Source organism: Rhinoderma darwinii, chromosome 11, assembly GCF_050947455.1.
Source record: "Rhinoderma darwinii isolate aRhiDar2 chromosome 11, aRhiDar2.hap1, whole genome shotgun sequence".
In the NCBI taxonomy this organism is placed as follows: domain Eukaryota; kingdom Metazoa; phylum Chordata; class Amphibia; order Anura; family Rhinodermatidae; genus Rhinoderma; species Rhinoderma darwinii.
In genome coordinates this window covers 91759698-91784322 of record NC_134697.1, presented here as the reverse complement: position 1 = coordinate 91784322, position 24625 = coordinate 91759698, and the positions used below count along the sequence as shown (strand labels likewise).

General features: G+C 46.6%; 1 protein-coding gene across 1 annotated transcript; it reads left to right on the top strand.

Annotated features, from left to right (window-relative positions):
• Positions 1 to 5090: 5090 nt before the first annotated feature.
• LOC142663038 (histone H2A type 1-like) lies at positions 5091 to 5483 on the top strand. Its single transcript, XM_075841335.1, has one exon. It carries the CDS (start codon positions 5091 to 5093, stop codon positions 5481 to 5483), a length of 393 nt encoding a protein of 130 aa, XP_075697450.1.
• The last annotated feature ends 19142 nt before the right edge of the window (positions 5484 to 24625 follow it).

The window sequence follows — 24625 nt, the reverse complement described above, 5'->3', positions numbered from 1 at the left end:
CATCGAAAACTTATGGAGGGAGCTGAAGATCCGAGTTGCCAAGCGACAGCCTCGAAATCTTAATGATTTACAGATGATCTGCAAAGAGGAGTGGGCCAAAATTCCATCTAACATGTGTGCAAACCTCATCATCAACTACAAAAAACGTCTGACTGCTGTGCTTGCCAACAAGGGTTTTGCCACCAAGTATTAAGTCTTGTATGCCAAAGGGATCAAATACTTATTTCTCTGTGCACAATGCAAATAAATATATATAATTTTGATAATGTGATTTTCTGTTTTTTTTTTTAATATAATCTATCTCTCACTGGTAAAATTAACCTAGCCTAAAAATTCTAGACTGTTCATGTCTTTGACAGTGGGCAAACTTACAAAATCAGCAAGGGATCAAATACTTATTTCCTTCACTGTATATAGTGGCCCACATCCCCACATATAGACCCTCCCCTGTATATAGTGCACCACATCCCCACATATAGACCCCCCTGTATATAGTGGCCCACATCCCCACATATAGACCCCCCTGTAGATTGTGCCCCACATCCCCACATATAGACCCTCCCCTGTATATAGTGCCCCACATCCCCACATATAGACCACCCCTGTAGATAGTGCCCACATCCCCACAAATAGACCCCCTGTATATAGTGGCCCACATCCCCACATATAGACCCTCCCCTGTATATAGTGCACCACATCCCCACATATAGACCACCCCTGTAGATTGTGCCCACATCACCACAAATAGACCCCCCTGTATATAGTGGCCCACATCCCCACATATAGACCCTCCCCTGTATATAGTGCACCACATCCCCACATATAGACCACCCCTGTAGATTGTGCCCACATCACCACAAATAGACCCCCCTGTATATAGTGGCCCACATATAGACGACCCCCCCTGTAGATAGAGCCCCCACTATAGATAATGCCACTCACAGTTTTATGAGAAAAAAACTTTACATGCTCACATGACCCCGTTCCCACCCTGTCCGCTGACAATGCAGACATGCTCTCTTCTGAGCGGGTCTGCAGGAGCTGAACAACGTGTCGTTCAATGACGCTGATTGGCGGGGCAGAATGACTTGCCCTGTCAATCAGCACCTTTCAAGCACGGAAGCGGCGCGATGACGTCAAAGCACCGCTAGCCAATCAGCGTCATTGTAAGGAGCTGAATGGTCAGGCACGAAACATGCCCGGCCATTCAGTGCTAATGCATGTGTTTGGCTGTCGCTAGCACCGGGGCCCCCTCTGGTGGTAGCGACGCCTACGGGCATGAGAGGGCCTGTGTCGCCCTGCCTATACTTGTTAGAGGCTCGGAGGCGTGGGCCCCATAGTAGCAGCACTACCGCTGTACTAGCCATAATGGCTGCTAGCGGCGCCACCGAGCATATGGGGGGAGCGTGTCAGCTGGCGGCACTGGCCCCCACAAGCCGCGGGCCCCGTAGGTAGCAGCTGCTGTAGTTACGCCAAAGAGTCTGCTGCTACTCTTCTACAACAAACCAGCACAGACGAGACACCACAGTCTGCTAATCATGTGTAACAATAAGGATATGTTCACACGCAAAATACGTCTGAAATTACGGAGCTGTTTTCAGGCGAAAACAGCTCCTGAATTTCAGACGTAATTGCAAGTACTTGCGTTTTTCGCGGCGTCCTTTACAGACGTAATTGGAGCTGTTCTTCATTGGAGTCAATGAATAATGACTCCAAAAACGTCCCAAGAAGTGTCCTGCACTTGTTTGACGCGGGCGTATTTTTACGTGCCGTTTTTTGACAGCGACGTGTAAAATTACAGCTTGTCTGAACAGAATATCGTAAAACTCATTGCAAGCAACGAGCAGATGTTTGCAGACGTAATGGAGACGTCTTTTCAGGCTTATATCGAGGCGTAATACGCCTGAATTACGTCTGAAAATAGGTCGTGTGACACCAGAGTCTGCTCCACTTGTATTACAATACCCGGCACAGAGGAGACACCAGAGTCTGCTCCACTTGTATTACAATACCCGGCACAGAGGAGACACCAGAGTCTGCTCCGCCTGTATTACAACACCCGGCACAGAGGAGACACCAGAGTCTGCTCCGCCTGTATTACAACACCCGGCACAGACGAGACACCAGAGTCTGCTCCACTTGTATTACAATACCCGGCACAGAGGAGACACCAGAGTCTGCTCCACTTGTATTACAATACCCGGCACAGAGGAGACACCAGAGTCTGCTCCACTTGTATTACAATACACGGCACAGAGGAGACACCAGAGTCTGCTCCGCCTGTATTACAACACCCGGCACAGACGAGACACCAGAGTCGGCTCCACTTGTATTTCAATACCCGGCACAGAGGAGACACCAGAGTCTGCTCCACTTGTATTACAATACCCGGCACAGAGGAGACACCAGAGTCTGCTCCACTTGTATTACAATACCCGGCACAGAGGAGACACCAGAGTCTGCTCCACTTGTATTACAATACCCGGCATAGAGGAGACACCAGAGTCTGCTCCACTTGTATTACAATACCCGGCTCAGAGGAGACACCAGAGTCTGCTCCGCCTGTATTACAACACCCGGCACAGACGAGACACCAGAGTCTGCTCCACTTGTATTACAATACCCGGCACAGAGGAGACACCAGAGTCTGCTCCACTTGTATTACAATACCCGGCACAGAGGAGACACCAGAGTCTGCTCCACTTGTATTACAACACCCGGCACAGACGAGACACCAGAGTCTGCTCCGCCTGTATTACAATACCCGGCATAGAGGAGACACCAGAGTCTGCTCCACTTGTATTACAATACCCGGCTCAGAGGAGACACCAGAGTCTGCTCCGCCTGTATTACAACACCCGGCACAGACGAGACACCAGAGTCTGCTCCACTTGTATTACAATACCCGGCACAGAGGAGACACCAGAGTCTGCTCCGCCTGTATTACAACACCCGGCACAGACGAGACACCAGAGTCTGCTCCACTTGTATTACAATACCCGGCACAGAGGAGACACCAGAGTCTGCTCCACTTGTATTACAATACCCGGCACAGAGGAGACACCAGAGTCTGCTCCACTTGTATTACAATACCCGGCTCAGAGGAGACACCAGAGTCTGCTCCGCCTGTATTACAACACCCGGCACAGACGAGACACCAGAGTCTGCTCCACTTGTATTACAATACCCGGCACAGAGGAGACACCAGAGTCTGCTCCACTTGTATTACAATACCCGGCACAGAGGAGACACCAGAGTCTGCTCCACTTGTATTACAACACCCGGCACAGACGAGACACCAGAGTCTGCTCCGCCTGTATTACAATAACAAGTCAACCAGAGTTTGAGGCTACAAACAAGAACATAACTCCTGTAATATGAAGGAACAGGGACGTAATGCCGGTAAGATGAGGGGACAGGGACATAATGGCTGTAATTTGAGGGAACAGGGACGTAATGCCTGTAATATGAAGGAACAGGGACGTAATGCCGGTAATATGAAGGAACAGGGACATAATGGCGGTAATATGAAGGAACAGGGACATAATGCCTGTAATATGAGGGAACAGGGACATAATGCCTGTAATATGAAGGAATAGGGACATAATGCCTGTAATATGAATGAACAGGGACATAAAGCCGGTAATATGTAGAAACAGGGTTGTAATGCCGGTAAGATGAGGGAGCAGGGACATAATGCCGGTAATATAAAGGAACAGGGACATAATGCCTGTAAGATGAGGTAGCAGGGACATAATGCCGGTAATATGAAGGAACAGGGACATAATGCCTGTAATATGAAGGAACAGGGACATAATGCCGGTAATATGTAGGAACAGGGACATAATGCCTGTAATATGAAGGAACAGGGCCAAAATGCCTGTTATATGAAGGAACAAGGACATAATGCCTGTAATATGAAGGAACAGGGACATAATGCCGGTAATATGTTGGAAAAGGGACATAATGCCTGTAATAAGAAGAAACAGGGACAAAATGCCTGTTATATGAAGGAACAGGGACATAATGCCGGTAATATGAAGGAACAGGGACGTAATGCCGGTAAGATGAGGGAGCAGGGACATAATGCGGGTAATATGAAGGAACAGGGACATAATGCCTGTAATATGAAGGAACAGGAACATGTCTGTAATAAGAAAAAACAAGGACAAAATGCCGGTAATTTGAAGGAACAGGGACATAATGCCTGTAAGATGAGGGAGCAGGGACATAATGCCGCTAATATGAAGGAACAGGGACATAATGCCTGTAATATGAAGGAACATGGACGTAATGCCGGTAATATGAGGGAACAGGGACATAAAGCCGGTAATATGAAGGAACAGGGACATGTTACCGGCATTGTGTCCCTGTACCCTCCTACATAGGACATAATGCCAGTTATATGAGGGAACAGGGACATAATGCCGGTAATTCGGGAACGATACGGATGTAATAAAGACGTGTTACATGTTTGTACGTCACCACCTTTATACTGGAGATTGGCAGCGGACGTTTGAATTGTGCGTTTCACGGTATCGTTGGATGGAGAAGAATCAGCCCGTGCAGCCCGCAGATAAGCCCCTAATGCAGCAGCAGCAGCTCTGCGCTATCACACCCGGGAATGTCCCCCCATATCCTGCAGCATGAAGCAGCGGCTGCACGGACTGAACGACTCTTCCAGACATGGGAGACCAGCGGGAATAAAGACATGCGCACGAATAAGCACAAGATGGAGGCGGCAGCTCTGTTGTAGACCTGGTGGGGGGGCTCTTAGAAGAGCCTTTGGGTCCTTCCTGCAGGGACGGGGCATATTACTTGGCGCCTAATGAGCAGAATCCGCCGCTGCTGCTGCTTTATTCCTGCTCCATTCGAGTTCAGGCGGGAGATGTTCCTGTTGGTAGAGACAGAGGAGGGGGCGTGGTGTTATCTGCGAGTCTATAGAAATATTCTACTTCCTCATTGGCTACAGTGTCTGGCGTTGAGTATCAGTTTTAGATGCGGCCAATCAGAGAAGAAGCTCTCTGCTCCATCCGGGTATAAGAAGTGACGGTGGGAGCGCAGCCGTTAGATCTGATCAGATAATAGACATGTCTGGAAGAGGAAAGCAAGGAGGCAAAGTGCGGGCTAAAGCCAAGACCCGCTCATCCCGGGCAGGACTTCAGTTCCCTGTCGGTCGTGTGCACAGACTTCTCCGCAAGGGCAACTACGCTCAGAGGGTGGGTGCCGGCGCTCCGGTTTACATGGCCGCTGTTCTGGAATATCTGACCGCTGAGATCCTGGAACTGGCCGGAAATGCCGCCCGGGACAACAAGAAGACCCGAATCATCCCCCGTCACCTGCAGCTGGCCGTGCGCAATGACGAGGAGCTCAACAAGCTGCTGGGTGGTGTGACCATCGCTCAGGGAGGCGTCCTGCCCAACATCCAGGCCGTTCTGCTGCCCAAGAAGACCGAGAGCAGCAAAAGCGCCAAGAGCAAGTGAGCGCTGCTTATCCAAATTTAACCACAAAGGCTCTTTTAAGAGCTGCCCACGTGGTCCTTAGAACAGAGCTCACCGCTGATCTCCGATATGTAAACGTTCTGCGCCAGATAAGTGGCTCTGCTTGTACAGAGATCTACCCATATGAATTCATGTACCGCGGGGTTTCACATTGAAGAGGAAGCCGTAGGGTGGGTGGGTGTAGAACTGCTGCGTTACTCATGACCTACACATTCACTACTGCCTCGTGCAGATGGTGGCGCTGTCCTCATTGGTGCACTAACTATACTGTACAGGACACATTAATAGTACGACTACTCCAGTGATTCATGTTCACGATCTACAACCCGCCCCCGACTACATAGTGTCTTAAATTATATCTTCCAGTCTCACTGGATTCTTCGAATGCGTCTCAGTAAATGTTAGGGTATGTTCACACGGCCTATTTACGGACGTAAATCGGGCGTTTTTGCCCCGAATTACGCCCGAAAATAGCGCCTCAATAGCGCTGACAAACATCTGCCCATTGAAAGCAATGGGCAGACGTTTGTCTGTTCACACGAGGCGTATATTTACGCGCCGCTGTCAAATGACGGCGCGTAAATAGACGCCCGCGTAGAAGAAGTGACCTGTCACTTCTTTGGCCGTAATTGGAGCCGCTATTCATTGACTCCAATGAATAGCAGCGCTAATTACGGCCGTAATTGACGCGGCGTTCAAGCGCCTGCACATGCCGGTACGGCTGAAATTACAGGGATGTTTTCAGGCTGAAACATCCCTGTAATTTCAGCCGTTACGGACCCCCGCCGTGTGAACATACCCTCACTCTGCAGCAACTTCATGCGTTAGTGGGATGAGGGGAGTCCTAAGTACAGACAACGCAGTGTTAGTACGAAGTAGAAATAGGTGCATTCTGTTTCCTGTCATTGTATTGCCAGCAGCGCGATTATACCAGCAGTCTGGCAAAGTGACATACAAGACAATGCAAGTCCATACTTATGTGGAACTTGGTGCTACAAATTGCTAGTTTGTTTTGAAAATCTCGTAACATTTGTAGCAATGAGAGCAGCTTGGAAAACACGGCCCCTCCAACATTGGGTTTTGCTCTTGTAAAATGCCGTATCAGCTGCATCAGTTTTGTCCTTTTTCATTCATTGAATGCGTCTCACTAAACGTTGCTCTGCAAGAAACTGCACGCGTTACTGTAATAAAGTGAGTCCTATATCGGGACAGCAGACAGATTCATTATTAGTACTAGAGGTTAACAGATTTATTGCCAGCAGCCTTATTAATCCCAGCCGTCCGGCAGAATGAGATACGAGCCGAGCCGATACTTGTGTCAAAGTTGGTCCCAGTAACAGATTTATTGTTTGTTGTGAGAATCTGGTAACATTAGTAGCAGTGACAGCAGCTAAGAAAACACTGGCCCTCTCTACAAGGATTGCGGAAAGCACGTTGCCCAGCAGCAAGCTGCACGCCGAAGAAGCAACACCGCAATTCCGCTGTTTGATCCACTGCTCGGGCGCTTATACAGCGCTATGAGCAACTGAGCGGATATTCAGCGGTGTTTCTGCCACTCCTGTACGTGCAGGCATCGGCACAAACGGCGTCCGGCAGCGCCGCTACGAGGAGGTGTTTTCCTGCCTGAGTACCTTACTGCTATACTTGCTGGCGAGTGATCCTCTTTCCCTTCAGATTAACACTCCCTGGTCTAAGACCCAATTCAGTCAGCTGCTTCTAGGACGCTATTAGGGGACACACTGCGGTCCACATATCCGGCTCCTCACTGGAAGACCGACGTGATACTGAAGCCCCTACCCCCGTGTATATAGAAGTAGAAGGTCACTGCTCAGATACAAAAGCGGTGACCAGCAGACATCATAGCTGATCTATAGAGGATGTGGCGGCTCTGAGAAGAGCCTTTGTGTTGTGTAAGATGGAGCAGAGCAGGAGCGGAATTAACCTCCGAAGCCGTACAGTGTGCGGCCCTGGCGTTTGAGCGCGTACACTACGTCCATAGCGGTGACGGTCTTCCTCTTGGCGTGCTCGGTGTAGGTGACGGCGTCACGGATGACGTTCTCCAGGAAAACCTTCAGGACGCCGCGAGTCTCTTCATAGATGAGACCGGAGATGCGTTTGACGCCTCCCCTGCGAGCTAGACGGCGGATGGCAGGCTTGGTGATGCCCTGGATGTTATCACGGAGCACCTTCCTGTGCCGCTTAGCACCGCCCTTTCCGAGTCCTTTTCCTCCTTTACCGCGACCAGACATCCTGTAAGCTGGAGCTAAAGAGAAATATTGTACCGAGAACCGCGGAGCGCGTCTTTATATAGACCTTGGGTGGACCAGAGAGAGAACTGTAATACATGTCACTTCCGGGGCGTTTCTTTAAGTAAATTCACATTACCAATCCCTCCCCCTCCCGTTGATTGGCTTAACTCAGATTTTGAATTGCACGTTCATTTTACAATACCGGCCGCTCTTTTCCCGCTTATAGCGCGACTGCTGTGTAATGTCTATCTGCCCCAAATCTAAAGCGTAATGTTAAGGGAAGCAAGGAACAAGCGTGACGTCTTGGATTAGTATGGCGGCTGCTCGTTATCTGCCGTCAGGTTCAGGATTTGTGTGCCCGCAGATCACCCCTCCGGCCACCAGCACCACAACGGCTTTATAGAATGAATAGGGAGGAGAGGACTCGGGCAGTGTTAATGCGTTTAGATCTCTGATTTACAACGGTGACCGGGACTACACCCGATGATCATGACCTCACAGAATAAGAGTAGAATTCCCCTGCGCTTGTGTTCACACCGGGCGGAGGATACCTGCTCCCCCACCCTACACGCTGCGCCTGGTTTGCCTTTACAAGGAGTAGGGAACAAGGACTCCGCACACACTGGTAAGCGGTGGATCATTAGCTGCACATAACGGCGTCATTCCTCGCAGCAGCAGCGGAGGTTATTATCGGAAGAGCGATGTGCGGTCATCAGTGAGGAGTGGGGCGGGTTATCACTGCGATACAGCCGGAGAGGGAGGTGATGAATACAGCGCAGACAACCGGCATAACACATGACAGGACTGCTGAAAGGGCCGGATAACGTGAGTGCTAGAGACGGGGACTGGTTATAGTGTAAATGGCGCTAAGCACTGAAAAGGTTAACAATGGCACCTCCACATATTAATAGCAGAGCACCGAGAAGCCAGCGGGAGAGTCGCGGTAGAATTAACGGAGGAAAAGGATTCAGCTCGTTTGAGGGAGGATTTGGTGGCTCTGAAAAGAGCCTTTGTGTTGTAATCGTTGCCGGGTTGAGACCTAAGCCCTCTCCCCACGGATCCTGCGGGCCAGTTGAATGTCTTTGGGCATGATGGTGACCCTCTTGGCGTGGATGGCGCACAGGTTGGTATCCTCAAACAGTCCGACCAGATAAGCCTCGCTGGCCTCCTGCAGAGCCATGACTGCTGAGCTCTGGAAGCGCAGATCGGTCTTGAAGTCCTGAGCGATCTCTCTCACCAGGCGCTGGAAGGGCAGCTTACGGATAAGAAGCTCGGTGGACTTCTGGTAGCGGCGGATTTCACGGAGAGCGACTGTGCCCGGGCGGTAACGATGAGGCTTCTTCACTCCGCCGGTAGCGGGAGCGCTCTTCCGTGCAGCTTTAGTAGCCAGCTGCTTGCGGGGCGCTTTCCCGCCGGTGGATTTACGCGCAGTCTGCTTTGTTCTGGCCATAGCTCTACAACAATGTGCACACTTGTAGACTGATACGAGGAGAGGAAAGAGCAGAGTATTTATACACTTGAGCGTGTCCTCATTGGTCCATGAAAGGCACACCCCTACATTCTATTGGCTTCTTCATAAAAACAATACGCAACCGACAAAGCAAATGTGATATTCGCCACCAATCACCGTTCCGAAGAGGCGGACACCGGTTTACATGACGTCCACACGCAGCTTGTACAGCAGGGGGTGTTAATAACAGCTCACTGTATTTCCATGTCCGCAGATCACGTACACAGCGTTATATAAGAGACTACTTCCCCATCATCCGCCGCTTCAGTGGTTTTATAGATTACACAAAGGGACAATCCCCCACCCCATCCTTACACAGGACACTGTGCCCCGCATCCAGAGGCAGCATATAAGGGTCACCATCCACCACGTGTAATGAGGAGCAGGGGACATTGTGCTCTATTTACACCGGAGTGTAATCCATCGGCCTCCTTCACGTGGATCCTGTGCTGTAAGCTACAAGTCTATTGCTGCCCCGGTCCTTATTCACACATTACACCTGGTGGGCTGTGACCTGATAAACTCTGCCTGGATGTTACACCATAGTGACGGGACGGACACTGTGGAGGTCCGGATACAGCAGCTATGGCGTCCAGCGCAATGACCAGAAATGACACTTGTCATAGAGTAACAGGGACATGAAGCTCCTCCGTGCACACGCGATGATGGCGCCTCCTTTATCTCAGGATCGCGCTGCTGTCTGTACCGGAGGAAACAGCGGCCAGTGATCATACAGCTCTGCCGGGGAGAAGGTGGTGGCTCTGAAAAGAGCCTTTGTGGGACAAGAAACGGGCGGCTCTCGGTTATTTCTTCGTCACGGTCTTCCTGGAATTAGACGCCTTCTTAGCCGGACTCTTGGCAGCTTTCTTAGCCGGACTCTTGGCAGCTTTCTTAGCCGGACTCTTGGCAGCTTTCTTAGCCGGACTCTTGGCAGCTTTGGGCTTGGCCGTCTTCTTTGTTATTTTCTTGGGGGCAGGTTTTGGCTTCTTTGGGGTCTTCGCCACCTTCTTGGCAGCGGCAGGCCTCTTGGCCTTTGTCAGGCTCTTGGCCGGAGTCTTCTTCGGGGATTTGGCAGCAGCCGCCGGCTTCTTCTTGACCGCTTTGTCCTTAGTCTCCAGCTGCTTCTTGTTCAGCTTGAAGGAGCCGGAGGCGCCGCTGCCTTTCACCTGGAGCAGGGTTTCCTTGGTCACCAGAGTCTTGAGCGCCATCTTCAGGCGGCTGTTGTTCTTGTCTACATCGTATCCTCCAGCAGCCAGAGCCTTCTTCAGGGCGGCCAGAGAAACCCCACTGCGCTCTTTGGAGGCGGACACGGCTTTCACGATGAGCTCGGACACGCTGGGACCGGAAGATTTCTTGGTTTTCTTGGCGGCCCCTGCTGCAGTTTTTTTCGGCTGCTTATTGGATTTGGCGGCCGGCTCGGTGAGAGGGACAGCGGCGGCTGGTGCGGTCTCTGCCATCGTATACCACGGGAATCCACTAAAACAATTATTCTGCGAGGGAAAAACACTGAGAACAGAGTTGGGGGGCGCCTCTTATATGTACAGCGGCTGCTCGGTGATTGGCTGCGATTCTCCTGAGAGTCTATTGGCTGACACTGATCACATGTCCTCCCTTTCCTCATCTGACAGGAGTGAAGCTCCGCTCTCCCCTTGTGCTTCCCTGCCCGGGATAAGAGCCCTTTACCGACTAGAAGCGGCCGGGCGAGCGGGCTCTCTACGTGACTTCCCCCTCCCTGACATTCCCTCTACTCATTTCTAGCCTTCACTGGCAGAGATGCTGGGAAGTAGCCGGGAGGAGGCCCCGGGATCTCTGCCATAGTTCTGCCGATCTGCACGTCGCTGTGATCGGACAAGATAAATGTGTTTGCGGGAGCTCGTTCCCTCTATTCCCGGCACTTGTCACTATCACAGGGTTCTTTACCACAATGTCTAACGTGTGGGAAGCTGATTGTCCGATGCGGGGGCGACCTGGAGCTGCAGAGAGCCCAGAAGGGTAACCCGGCACAGACGCGATGTCGGAGTGTCTTCCGCCTGTCTTACTGTAACTTGACACAGAGGAGACACAGGATTTGCTCTACTTATGTTACAATAACTCGGCACAGGCAAGACACCAGCGTCTGCTCCACCTGTATTACAATTTCCCAGCACAGAAAAGACACTAAACTAACCTGACACAGGCCAGACCCCAAAACCTGCTCCTCCAGCAGTACATTACCCGGACACAGACAGGACACTAGAGACTTCTCCACCTGTATAACTATAACCTAGCACAGAGGAGGGAACAGACACTGTTTGTTCCTCTTGTACTACATTACTACGGTGTCTTGTCTTTTGCCGGCTTATTGTCCCTGTCCCCTCATATTACTGCCATTATGTCCCCTGTAGGAGGGTACAGGGACACAATGCCGGTAATATGTCCCTGTTCCCTCATCTTCGAGGCATTATGTCCCTGTTCCTTCATATTACCGGCTTTATGTCCCTGTTCCCTCATCTACCAGGCATTATGCCCCTGTTCCCTCATATTACAGGCATTATGTCCCTGTTCCTTCATATTACAGGCTTTGTGTCCCTGTTCCTTCATATTACAGGCTTTATGTCCCTGTTCCTTCATATTACCGGCTTTATGTCCCTGTTCCCTCATCTACCAGGCATTATGCCCCTGTTCCCTCATATTACAGGCATTATGTCCCTGTTCCTTCATATTACAGGCATTATGTCCCTGATCCTTCATATTACAGGCTTCATGTCCCTGTTCCTTCATATTACAGGCTTTATGTCCCTGTTCCCTTATATTACAGGCATTATGTCCCTGATCCTTCATATTACAGGCTTCATGTCCCTGTTCCTTCATATTACCGGCATTATGTCCCTGTTCCCTCATCTTACAGGCATGATGTCCCTGTTCCTTCATAATACCGGCATTATGTCCCTGTTCCTTCATAATACCGGCATTATGTCCCTGTTCACACATAGTACCGGCATAATGTCCCTGTTCCCTCATATTACTGGCATTATGTCCCCTGTAGGAGGGTACAGGGACATAATGCCGGTAATATGTCCCTGTTTCCTCATCTTACAGGCATTATGTCCCTGTTCCTTCATATTACCGGCTTTATGTCCCTGCTCCCTCATTTTACAGACATTATGTCCCTGTTCCCTCATCTTACTGCCATTATCTCCCTGTTCCTTCTAATTACCGGCATTATTTCCCTGTTCCTTCATATTACCGGCATTATGTCCCTGTTCCTTCATATTACCGGCATTATGTCCCTGTTCCTTCATATTACAGGCATTTTGTCCCTGTTCCTTCATCTGAACCTGCATTATGTGCCTGTTCCTTCATATTACCAGCATTATGTCCCTGTTCCTTCATATTACAGGCATTTTGTCCCTGTTCCTTCATATTAAAGGCATTATGTCCTTGTTCTTTCATATTACCGGCATAATGTCTTTGTTCCTTCATATTACAGGCATTATGTCCCTGTTCCTTCATATAACCGGCACTATGTCCCTGTTCCCTCATCTTACCGGCATTATGTCCCTGTTCCTTCATCTTACCGGCATTGCGTTCCTGTTCCTCCATATTACCGGAATTACGTCCCTATTCCTTCATATTACCGGCTTTATGTCCCTGTTCTCTCATATTACAGACATTATGTCCCTGTTCCCTCATATTACCGGCATTACGTCCCTGCTCCTTCATATTATCGGCGTTACATCCCTGTTTCTTCATATTACCAGCATTACGTCCCTGTTCCTTAATATTACCGGCATTATGTCCCTGTTCCTTCATATTACCGGCATTATGTCCCTGTTCCTTCATATTACCGGCATTATTTCCCTGTTCCTTCATATTACTGCCATTATGTCCACTGTAGGAGGGTCAGGGACATAATGCCGGTAATATGTCCCTGTTCCCTCATATTACCGGCATTACGTCCCTGCTCCTTCATATTATCGGCATTACGTCCCTGTTTCTTCATATTACCGGCATTATGTCCCTGTTCCTTCATATTACCAGCATTATGTCCTGTTCCTTCATATTACAGGCATTATGTCCCTGTTCCTTCATATTACCAGCATTATGTCCTGTTCCCTCATCTTACCGGCATTATGTCCCTGTTCCCTCATCTTACCGGCATTATGTCCCTGTTCCCTCATTTGAAAAGGCATTATGTGCCTGTTCCTTCATACTATCTGCATTAAGTCCCTGTTCCTTCATATTATCGGCATTACGTCCCTGTTCCTTCATATTATCGGCATTATGTCCCTGTTCCTTCATATTATCGGCATTAAGTCCCTGTTCCTTCATATTATCGGCATTATGTCCCTGTTCCCTCATCTTACCGGCATTTTGTCCCTGTTCCTTCATCTTACCCACATTATGTCCATGTACTTTCATATTACCGGCATTATGTCCCTATTCCCTCATCTTACCGGCATTATGTCCCTGTGCCTTCATATTACAGGCATTATGTCCCTGTTCCTTCATATAACAGGCATTACGTCCCTGTTCCTTCATATTACAGGCTTTTTGTGTCCCTGTTCCCTCATCTTACTGGCATTATGTCCATGTACTTTCATATTACCGGCATTATGTCCCTATTCCCTCATCTTACCGGCATTATGTCCCTGTGCCTTCATATTACAGGCATTATGTCCCTGTTCCTTCATATAACAGGCATTACGTCCCTGTTCCTTCATATTACAGGCTTTTTGTGTCCCTGTTCCCTCATCTTACCGGCATTATGTCCTTGTTCCTTCATATTACAGGCATTACGTCCCTGTTCCTTCATATTATCGGCATTATGTCCCTGTTCCTTCATATTATCGGCATTACGTCCCTGTTCCCTCATCTTACCGGCATTTTGTCCCTGTTCCCTCATCTTACCGACATTAGGTCCCTGATCCCTTATCTTACCGGCATTTTGTCCCTGTTCCTTCATCTTACCCACATTATGTCCTTGTACTTTCATATTACCGGCATTATGTCCCTATTCCCTCATCTTACCGGCATTATGTCCCTGTGCCTTCATATTACAGGCATTATGTCCCTGTTCCTTCATATAACAGGCATTACGTCCCTGTTTCTTCATATTACAGGCTATTTGTGTCCCTGTTCCCTCATCTTACCGCCATTATGTCCCTGTTCCTTCATATTACAGGCATTATGTCCCTGTTCCTTCATATTACAGGCATTATTTACCTGTTCCTTCATATTACAGGCATTATTTCCCTGTTCCTTCATATTATCGGCATTATGTCCCTGTTCCTTCATATTACCGGCATAATGTCCCTGTCCCCTCATAGTACAGGCATTATGTCCCTGATCCTTCATATTACAGGCTTCATGTCCCTGTTCCTTCATATTAACAGCATAATGTCCCTGTCCCCTCATATTACTGCCATTATGTCCCGTGTAGGAGGGCACAGGGACATAATGCCGGTAATTTGTCCCTGTTCGCTCATCTTACAGGCATTATGTCCCTGATCCTTCATATTACCGGCTTTATGTCCCTGTTCCTTCATATTACAGGTATTATGTCCCTGTTCCCTCATATTACAGGCATTACGTCCCTGCTCCTTCATATTATCGGCATTAAGTCCCTGTTTCTTCATATTACCAGCATTACGTCCCTGTTCCTTCATATTACCAGCATTGCGTCCCTATTCCTTCATATTACTGGCATTATGTCCCTGTTCCTTCATATTACCAGCTTTATGTCCTGTTCCTTCATATTACAGGCATTTTGTCCCTGTTCCTTTATATTACAGGCATTATGTCCTTGTTCTTTCATATTACCGGCATTATGTCCCTGTTCCCTCATCTTACCGGCATTATGTCCCTGTTCCCTCATTTGAACCGGCATTATGTGCCTGTTCCTTCATATTATCGGCATTACGTCCCTGTTCCTTCATATTATCGGCATTACGTCCCCGTTCCTTCATATTATCGGCATTATGTCCCTGTTCCTTCATATTATCGGCATTACGTCCCTGTTCCTTCATATTATCGGCATTACGTCCCTGTTCCTTCATATTATCGGCATTATGTCCCTGCTCCTTCATATTATCTGCATTACGTCCCTGTTCCCTCATCTTACCGGCATTATGTCCCTGTTCCCTCATCTTACCGGCATTTTGTCCCTGTTCCTTCATCTTACCCACATTATGTCCTTGTACTTTCATATTACCGGCATTATGTCCCTATTCCCTTATCTTACCGGCATTATGTCCCTGTGCCTTCATATTACAGGCATTATGTCCCTGTTCCTTCATATAACAGGCATTACGTCCCTGTTCCTTCATATTACAGGCTTTTTGTGTGCCTGTTCCCTCATCTTACCGGCATTATATCCCTGTTCCTTCATATTACAGGCATTATGTCCCTGTTCCTTCATATTACAGGCATTATTTACCTGTTCCTTCATATTACAGGTATTATGTCCCTGTTACTTCATATTATCGGCATTATTTCCCTGTTCCTTCATATTATCGGCATTATGTCCCTGTTCCTTCATATTACCGGCATAATGTCCCTGCCCACTCGCATTACCGCCATTATTTTCCTGTTCCTTCATATTACTGCCATTATGTCCAATGTAGGAGGGTACAGGGACATAATGCCGGTAATATGTCCCTGTTCCCTCATATTACCGGCATTACGTCCCTGCTCCTTCATATTATCGGCATTACGTCCCTGTTTCTTCATATTACCAGCATTACGTCCCTGTTCCTTCATATTACCAGAATTGCGTCCCTATTCCTTCATATTACCGGCATTATGTCCCTGTTCCTTCATCTTACCAGCATTATGTCCTGTTCCTTCATATTACAGGAATATGTTGTCACTATTCCTTCATATTACCGACAATACGTCCCTGTTCCTTCATATTACAGGCATTATGTCCCTGTTCCTTCATATTACCGGCATTATTTCCCTGTTCCTTCATATTACCGACAATACGTCCCTGTTCCCTCATCTTTTTGGCATTACGTCCCTATTCCTTCATATTACCGGCATTACGTCCCTGTTCAATCATATTACCGGCAATACGTCCCTGTTCCTTCATATTACAGGCATTATGTCCCTGTTCCTTCATATTACCGGCATTATTTCCCTGTTCCTTCATATTACCGACAATACGTCCCTGTTCCCTCATCTTACAGGCATTATGTCCTTGTTCCTTCATATTACAGGCATTAGGTCCCTGTTCCTTCATCGTACCGGCATTATGTCCCTGTTCCCTCATCTTACCGGCATTATGTCCCTGTACCCTCATTTGAACCGGCATTACGTCCCTGTTCCTTCATATTAACGGCATTATGTCCCTGTTCCCTTATCTTACCGGCATTACGTCCCTGTTCCTTCATATTACCGGCATTACGTCCCTGTTCCTTCATACTACCGGCATTACGTCCCTGTTCCCTCATCTTACCGGCATTTTGTCCCTGTTCCCTCATCTTACCGGCATTATGTCCCTGTTCTTTCATCTTACCGCCATTACGTTCCTGTCCCTCCATATTACCGGAATTACGTCCCTATTCCTTCATATTACCGGCATTATGTCCCTGTTCCTTCATATTACCGGCAATACGTCCCTGTTCCTTCATATTACAGGCATTATTTCCCTGTTCCTTCATATTACAGGCATTTTGTCCCTGTTCCTTCATATAATAAGCATTATGTCCTTGTTCTTTCATATTATCGGCATTATGTCCCTGTTCCTTCTATAACTGGCATTATGTCCCTGTTCCCTCATCTTACCGGCATTATGTCCCTGTTCCCTCATTTGAACCGGCATTATGTGCCTGTTCCTTCATATTACCGGAATTACGTCCCTGTTCCTTCATATTACCGGCATTACGTCCCTATTCCTTCATATTATCGGCATTATGTCCCTGCTCCTTCATATTATCTGCATTACGTCCCTGTTCCCTCATCTTACCGGCATTTTGTCCCTGTTCCCTCATCTTACCGGCATTTTGTCCCTGTTCCTTCATCTTACCCACATTATGTCCTTGTACTTTCATATTACAGGAATTATGTCCCTGTTCCTTCATATCACAGGCATTACGTCCCTGTTCCTTCATATTACAGGCTTTTTTTGTGTCTCTGTTCCCTCATCTTACCGGCATTATGTCCCTGTTCCTTCATATTACAGGCATTATGTCCCTGTTCCTTCATTTTACCGGCATTATGTCCCTGTTCCTTCATATTACCGGCATTATGTCCCTGTTCCCTCATCTTACCGGCATTATGTCCCTGTTCCTTCATATTACCGGCATAATGTCCCTGCCCCCTCATATTACAGGCGTTATGTCCCTGATCCTTCATATTACAGGCTTCATGTCCCTGTTCCTTCATATTACAGGCATTATGTCCCGTGTAGGAGGGCACAGGGACATAATGCCGGTAATATGTCCCTGTTCCCTCATCTTACAGGCATAATGTCCCTGTTCCTTCATATTACCGGCTTTATGTCCCTGTTCTCTCATATTACAGACATTATGTCCCTGTTCCTTCATATTATCGGCATTACGTCCCTGTTACTTCATATTACCAGAATTGCGTCCCGATTCCTTTATATTACCGGCATTATGTTTCTGTTCCTTCATATTACCAGCATTATGTCCCTCTTCCTTCATATAAACGGCATTAAGTCCCTGTTCCCTCATATTACCTGCATTTTGTCCCTGTTCCCTCACCTAACCGGCATTATGTCCCTGTTCCCTCATTTGAACCGGCATTATGTGCCTGTTCCTCCATATTACCGGAATTACGTCCCTATTCCTTCATATTACCGGCAATACGTCCCTGTTCCTTCATATTACAGACATTATGTCCCTGTTCCTTCATATTACCGGCATTATTTTCCTGTTCCTTCATATTACAGGCATTATGTCCACTGTAGGAGGGTACAGGGACATAATGCCGGTAATATGTCCCTGTTCCCTCATCTTACAGGCATTATGTCCCTGTTCCTTAATCGTACCGGCGTTACCTCCCTGCTATTTCATATTATCGGCATTACGTCTCTGTTTCTTCATATTACCAGTATTACGTCCCTGCTCCTTCATATTACCGAAATTGCGTCCCTGTTCCTTCATATTACCAGCATTATGTCCCTGTTCCTTCATATTACAGGCATTTTGTCCCTGTGCCTTCATATTACAGGCATTATGTCCCTGTTCCTTCATCTTACCGCCATTATGTCCCTGTTCCCTCATCTTACCGGCATTATGTCCCTGTTCCCACATTTAAACCGGCATTACGTCCCTGTTCCTTCATTTTACCAGCATTACGTCCCTGTTCCTTCATATTAACGGCATTATGTCCCTGTTCCCTTATCTTACCGGCATTACGTCACTGTTCCTTCATATTACCGGCATTACGTCCCTGTTCCTTCATTCTACCGTCATTACGTCCCTGTTCCCTCATCTTACCGGCATTTTGTCCCTGTTCCCTCATCTTACCGGCATTATGTCCCTGTTCCTTCATCTTACCGGCATTACGTTCCTGTTCCTCCATATTACCGGAATTACGTCCCTATTCCTTCATATTACCAGCATTACGTCCCTGTTCCTTCATATTACCAGAATTGCGTCCCTATTCCTTCATATTACCGGCATTATGTCCCTGTTCCTTCATATTACAGGCATTTTGTCCCTGTTCCTTCATATTATAGGCATTATGTCCTTGTTCTTTCATATTATCGGCATTATGTCCCTGTTCCTTCATATAACCGGCATTAAGTCCCTGTTCCCTCATCTTACCGGCATTATGTCCCTGTTCCCTCATCTTACCAGCATTATGTCCCTGTTCCTTCATCTTACCGGCATTACGTCACTGTTCCTTCATATTACCGGCGTTACGTCCCTTTTCCTTCATACTACCGAGATTATGTCCCTGTTCCCTCATGTTACCGGCATTTTGTCCCTGTTCCCTCATCTTTTTGGCATTATGTCCCTGTTCCTTCATCTTACCTGCATTACGTTCCTGTTCCTCCATATTACCGGAATTACGTCCCTATTCCTTCATATTACCACAATACGTCCCTGTTCCTTTATATTACAGGCATTATGTCCCTGTTCCTTCATATTACTGCCATTATGTCCACTGCAGGAGGGTACAGGGACATAATGCCGGTAATATGTCCCTGTTCCCTCATATTACCGGCATTACGTCCCTGCTCCTTCATATTATCGGCGTTACGTCCCTGTTTCTTCATATTACCAGCATTACGTCCCTATTCCTTCATATTACCGGCATTATGTCCCTGTTCCTTCGTATTACCAGCATTATGTCCTGTTCCTTCATATTACCGGCATTATGTCCCTGTTCATTCATATTATCGGCATTACGTCCCTGTTCCTTCATCTTACCGGCATTATGTCCCTGTTCCTTCATATTATCGGCATTACGTCCCTGTTTCTTCATATTACCAGCATTACGTCCCTGTTCCTTCATATTACCAGAATTGCGTCCCTATTCCTTCATATTACCGGCATTATGTCCCTGTTACCAGCATTATGTCCTGTTTCCTTCATATTACAGGCATTTTGTCCCTGTTCCTTAATATTACAGGCATTATGTCCTTGTTCTTTCATATTACCGGCATTAGGTCCCTGTTCCTTCATATAACCGACATTAAGTCCCTGTTCCCTCATCTTACCGGCATTATGTCCCTTTTCCCTCATCTTACCGGCATTATGTCCCTGTTCCTTCATATTACAGGCATTATTTCCCGGTTCCTTCATATTACAGGCATTATGTCCCTGTTCCTTCATATTACCGCCATTATTTCCCTGTTCCTTCATATTATCGGCATTATGTCCCTGTTCCTTCATATTATCGGCATTACGTCTCTGTTCCTTCATATTAACTGCATTACGTCCCTGCTCCTTCATATTATCGGCATTAAGTCCCTGTTCCTTCATATTATCGGCATTATGTCCCTGCGCCTTCATATTACAGACATGATTTCCCTGTTCCTTCATATTATCGGCATTATGTCCCTTTTCCCTCATCTTACCGGCATTACGTCCCTGTTCCTTCATATTACAGGCTTCATGTCCCTGTTCCTTTATATTACCGGCATAATGTCCCTGTCCCCTCATATTACTGGCATTATGTCCCGTGTAGAAGGGCACAGGGACATAATGCCGGTAATATGTCCCTGTTCCCTCATCTTTGAGGCATTATGTCCCTGTTTCTTCATCTTACAGGCATTATCTCCCTGTTCCTTAATATTACCGGCATCATGTCCCTATTCCTTCATATTACCGGCAACATGTCCCTGTTCCTTCATATTACAGGCATTCTGTCCCTGTTCCTTCATATTACCGGCATTATGTCCCTGTTCCTTCATATTACCGGCATTTTGTACCTGTTCCTTCTTATTACTGGCATTATGTCCCTATTCCTTCATATTACCGGCATTATGTCCCTGTTCCCTCATCTTACAGGCATCATGTCCCTGTTTCTTCATATAACAGGCATTATGTCCCTATTCCTTCATATTACCGGCATTATGTCCCTGTTCCTTCATCTTACAGGCATTTTGTCCCTGTTCCTTTATATTACAGGCATTTCGTACCTATTCCTTCATATTACCGGCATTATGTCCCTGTTCCCTCATCTTACAGGCATTATGTCCCTGTTCCTTCATATTACCGGCATTATGTCCCTGCTCCCTCATCTTACCGGCATTACGTCCCTATTCCTTCATATTACCGGCATTATGTCCCTGTTCCTTCATCTTACAGGCATTATGTCCCTGTTCCTTCATATTACCGGCATTATGTCCCTGCTCCCTCATCTTACCGGCATTACGTCCCTATTCCTTCATATTACTGGGATTATGTCCCTGGCCTTCATCTTGCAGGCATTATGTCCCTGTTCCTTCATATTACAGGCATTTTGTACCTGTTCCTTCTTATTACTGGCATTATGTCCTTGGTCCTTCATATTACCGGCATTATGTCCCTGTTCCTTCATATTATCGGCATTATGTCCCTGTTCCCTCATCTTACAGGCATTATGTCCCTATTCCTTCATATTTCCGGCATTATGTCCTTGCTCCCTCATCTTACCGGCATTACGTCCCTATTCCTTCATATTACCGGCATTTTCTCCCTGCTCCTTCATCTTACAGGAATTATGTCCCTGTTCCTTAATATTACAGGCATTTTGTACCTGTTCCTTCTTATTACAGGCTTTATGTCCCTATTCCTTCATATTACCGGCATTTTGTCCCTGTTCCTTCTTATTACAGGCATTATGTCCCTGTTCCTTCATATTACAGGCATTATGTCCCTGTTTCCTCATCATACAGCCATTATGTCCCTGTCCCTTCATATTACAGGCATTATGTCCCTATTCCTTCATATTACCGGCATTATGTCCCTGTTCCTTCATCTTACAGGAATTTTGTCCCTGTTCGTTCATATTACCGGCATTATGTCCCTGTTCCTTCTTATTACAGGCATTATGTCCCTGTTCCTTCATATTACCGGCATTATGTCCCTGTTCCTTCATATTACCGGCATTATGTCCCTGTTCCTTCATCTTACAGGCATTATGTCCCTGTTCCTTCTTATTACAGGCATTTTGTACCTGTTCCTTCTTATTACAGGCATTATGTCCCTGTTCCTTCATCTTACATGCATTATGTCCCTGTTCCTTCATCTTACAGGCATTATGTCCCTGTTCCTTCTTATTACAGGCATTATGTCCCTGTTCCTTCTTATTACAGGCATTATGTCCCTGTTCCCTCATATTACCGGCATTATGTCCCTGTTCCTTCATATTACCGGCATTATGTCTCTATTCCTTCATATTACCGGCATTATGTCCCTGTTCATTCATCTTACAGCCATTATGTCCCTGTTCCTTCATATTACAGGCATTATGTCCCTGTTCCTTCATATTACCGGCATTATGTCCCTGTTCCTTCTTATTACAGGCATTATGTCCCTGTTCCTTCATATTACCGGCATTTTGTCCCTGTTCCTTCATATTACCGGCATTATGTCCCTATTCCTTCATCTTACAGGCATTATGTCCCTGTTCCTTCATCTTACAGGCATTATGTCCCTATTCCTTCAACTTACAGGCATTATGTCCCTATTCCTTCATATTACAGGCATTATGTCCCTGTTCCTTCTTATTACAGGCATTATGTCCCTGTTCCTTCATATTACAGGCATTATGTCCCTGTTCCTTCTTATTACAGGCATTATGTCCCTGTTCCTTCTTATTACAGGCATTATTTCCCTGTTCCTTCTTATTACCGGCATTGTGTCCCTATTGCTTCATATTACCGGCATTATGTCCCTGTTCCTTCATCTTACAGGCATTATGTCCCTGTTCCTTCTTATTACAGGCATTATTTCCCTGTTCCTTCATATTACCGGCATTATGTCCCTGTTCCTTCTTATTACAGGCATTATGTCCCTGTTCCTTCATATTACCGGCATTATGTCCCTGTTCCTTCATATTACCGGCATTATGTCCCTGTTCCTTCATATTAACGGCATTACGTCCCTGTTCCCTCATCTTACAGGCATTATGTCCCTGTTTCTTCATATTACCGGCATTACGTCCCTGTTCCTTTATATTACAGGCATTTTGTACCTATTCCTTCATCTTACAGGCATTATGTCCCTATTCCTTCATATTACAGGCATTATGTCCCTGTTCCTTCTTATTACAGGCATTATGTCCCTGTTGCTTCATATTACAGGCATTATGTCCCTGTTCCTTCTTATTACAGGCATTATGTCCCTGTTCCTTCTTATTACAGGCATTATTTCCCTGTTCCTTCTTATTACCGGCATTGTGTCCCTATTCCTTCATATTACCGGCATTTTGTCCCTGTTCCTTCATCTTACAGGCATTATGTCCCTGTTCCTTTATATTACAGGCATTTTGTACCTATTCCTTCATATTACCGGCATTATGTCCCTGTTCCTTCATATTACCGGCATCATGTCCCTGTTCCTTCATCTTACAGGAATTTTGTCCCTGTTCGTTCATATTACCGGCATTATGTCCCTGTTCACTCATCTTACAGGCATTTTGTACCTGTTCCTTCTTATTACCGGCATTATGTCCCTGTTCCTTCATCTTACAGGCATTATGTCCCTGTTCCTTCATCTTACAGGCATTATGTCCCTATTCCTTCATATTACCGGCATTATGTCCCTGTTCATTCATCTTACAGCCATTATGTCCCTGTTCCTTCATATTACAGGCATTATTTCCCTGTTCCTTCATATTACCGGCATTATGTCCCTGTTCCTTCTTATTACAGGCATTATGTCCCTGTTCCTTCATATTACCGGCATTATGTCCCTGTTCCTTCATATTACCGGCATTATGTCCCTATTCCTTCATCTTACAGGCATTATGTCCCTGTTCCTTCTTATTACAGGCATTATGTCCCTGTTCCTTCATATTACCGGCATTATGTCCCTGTTCCTTCATATTACCGGCATTATGTCCCTATTCCTTCATCTTACAGGCATTATGTCCCTGTTCCTTCATCTTACAGGCATTATGTCCCTATTCCTTTATATTACAGGCATTATGTCCCTGTTCCTTCTTATTACAGGCATTATGTCCCTGTTCCTTCTTATTACAGGCATTATGTCCCTGTTCCTTCTTATTACTGGCATTATTTCCCTGTTCCTTCTTATTACCGGCATTGTGTCCCTATTCCTTCATATTACCGGCATTTTGTCCCTGTTCCTTCATCTTACAGGCATTATGTCCCTGTTCCTTTATATTACAGGCATTTTGTACCTATTCCTTCATATTACCGGCATTTTGTCCCTGTTCCTTCATCTTACAGGCATTATGTCCCTGTTCCTTCATCTTACCAGCATTATGTCCCTGTTCTTTCATATTACCGGCATTATGTCCCTGTCCCCTCATCTTACCGGCATTATGTCCCTGTTCCTTCATATTACAGGCATTATGTCCCTGTTCCTACATATTACCGGCATTATGTCCCTGTTCCTTTATCTTACAGGTATTATGTCCCTGTTCCTTCTTATTACAGGCATTATGTCCCTGTTCCTTTATATTACAGGCATTTTGTACCTGTTCCTTCTTATTACAGGCATTACGTCCCTGTTCCTCCATATTACCGGCATTATGTCCCTGTTCCTTCTTATTACAGGCATTATTTCCCTGTTCCTTCATATTACAGGCATTATGTCCCTGTTCCTTCATATTACCGGCATTATGTCCCTGTTCCTTCATATTACCGGCATTATGTCCCTATTCCTTCATCTTACAGGCATTATGTCCCTGTTCCTTCATCTTACAGGCATTATGTCCCTATTCCTTTATATTAC

Bases quoted from the DNA above. Each gene is read 5' to 3' on its own strand.
- LOC142663038 (XM_075841335.1), top strand. From the start codon at position 5,091: ATGTCTGGAAGAGGAAAGCAAGGAGGCAAAGTGCGGGCTAAAGCCAAG.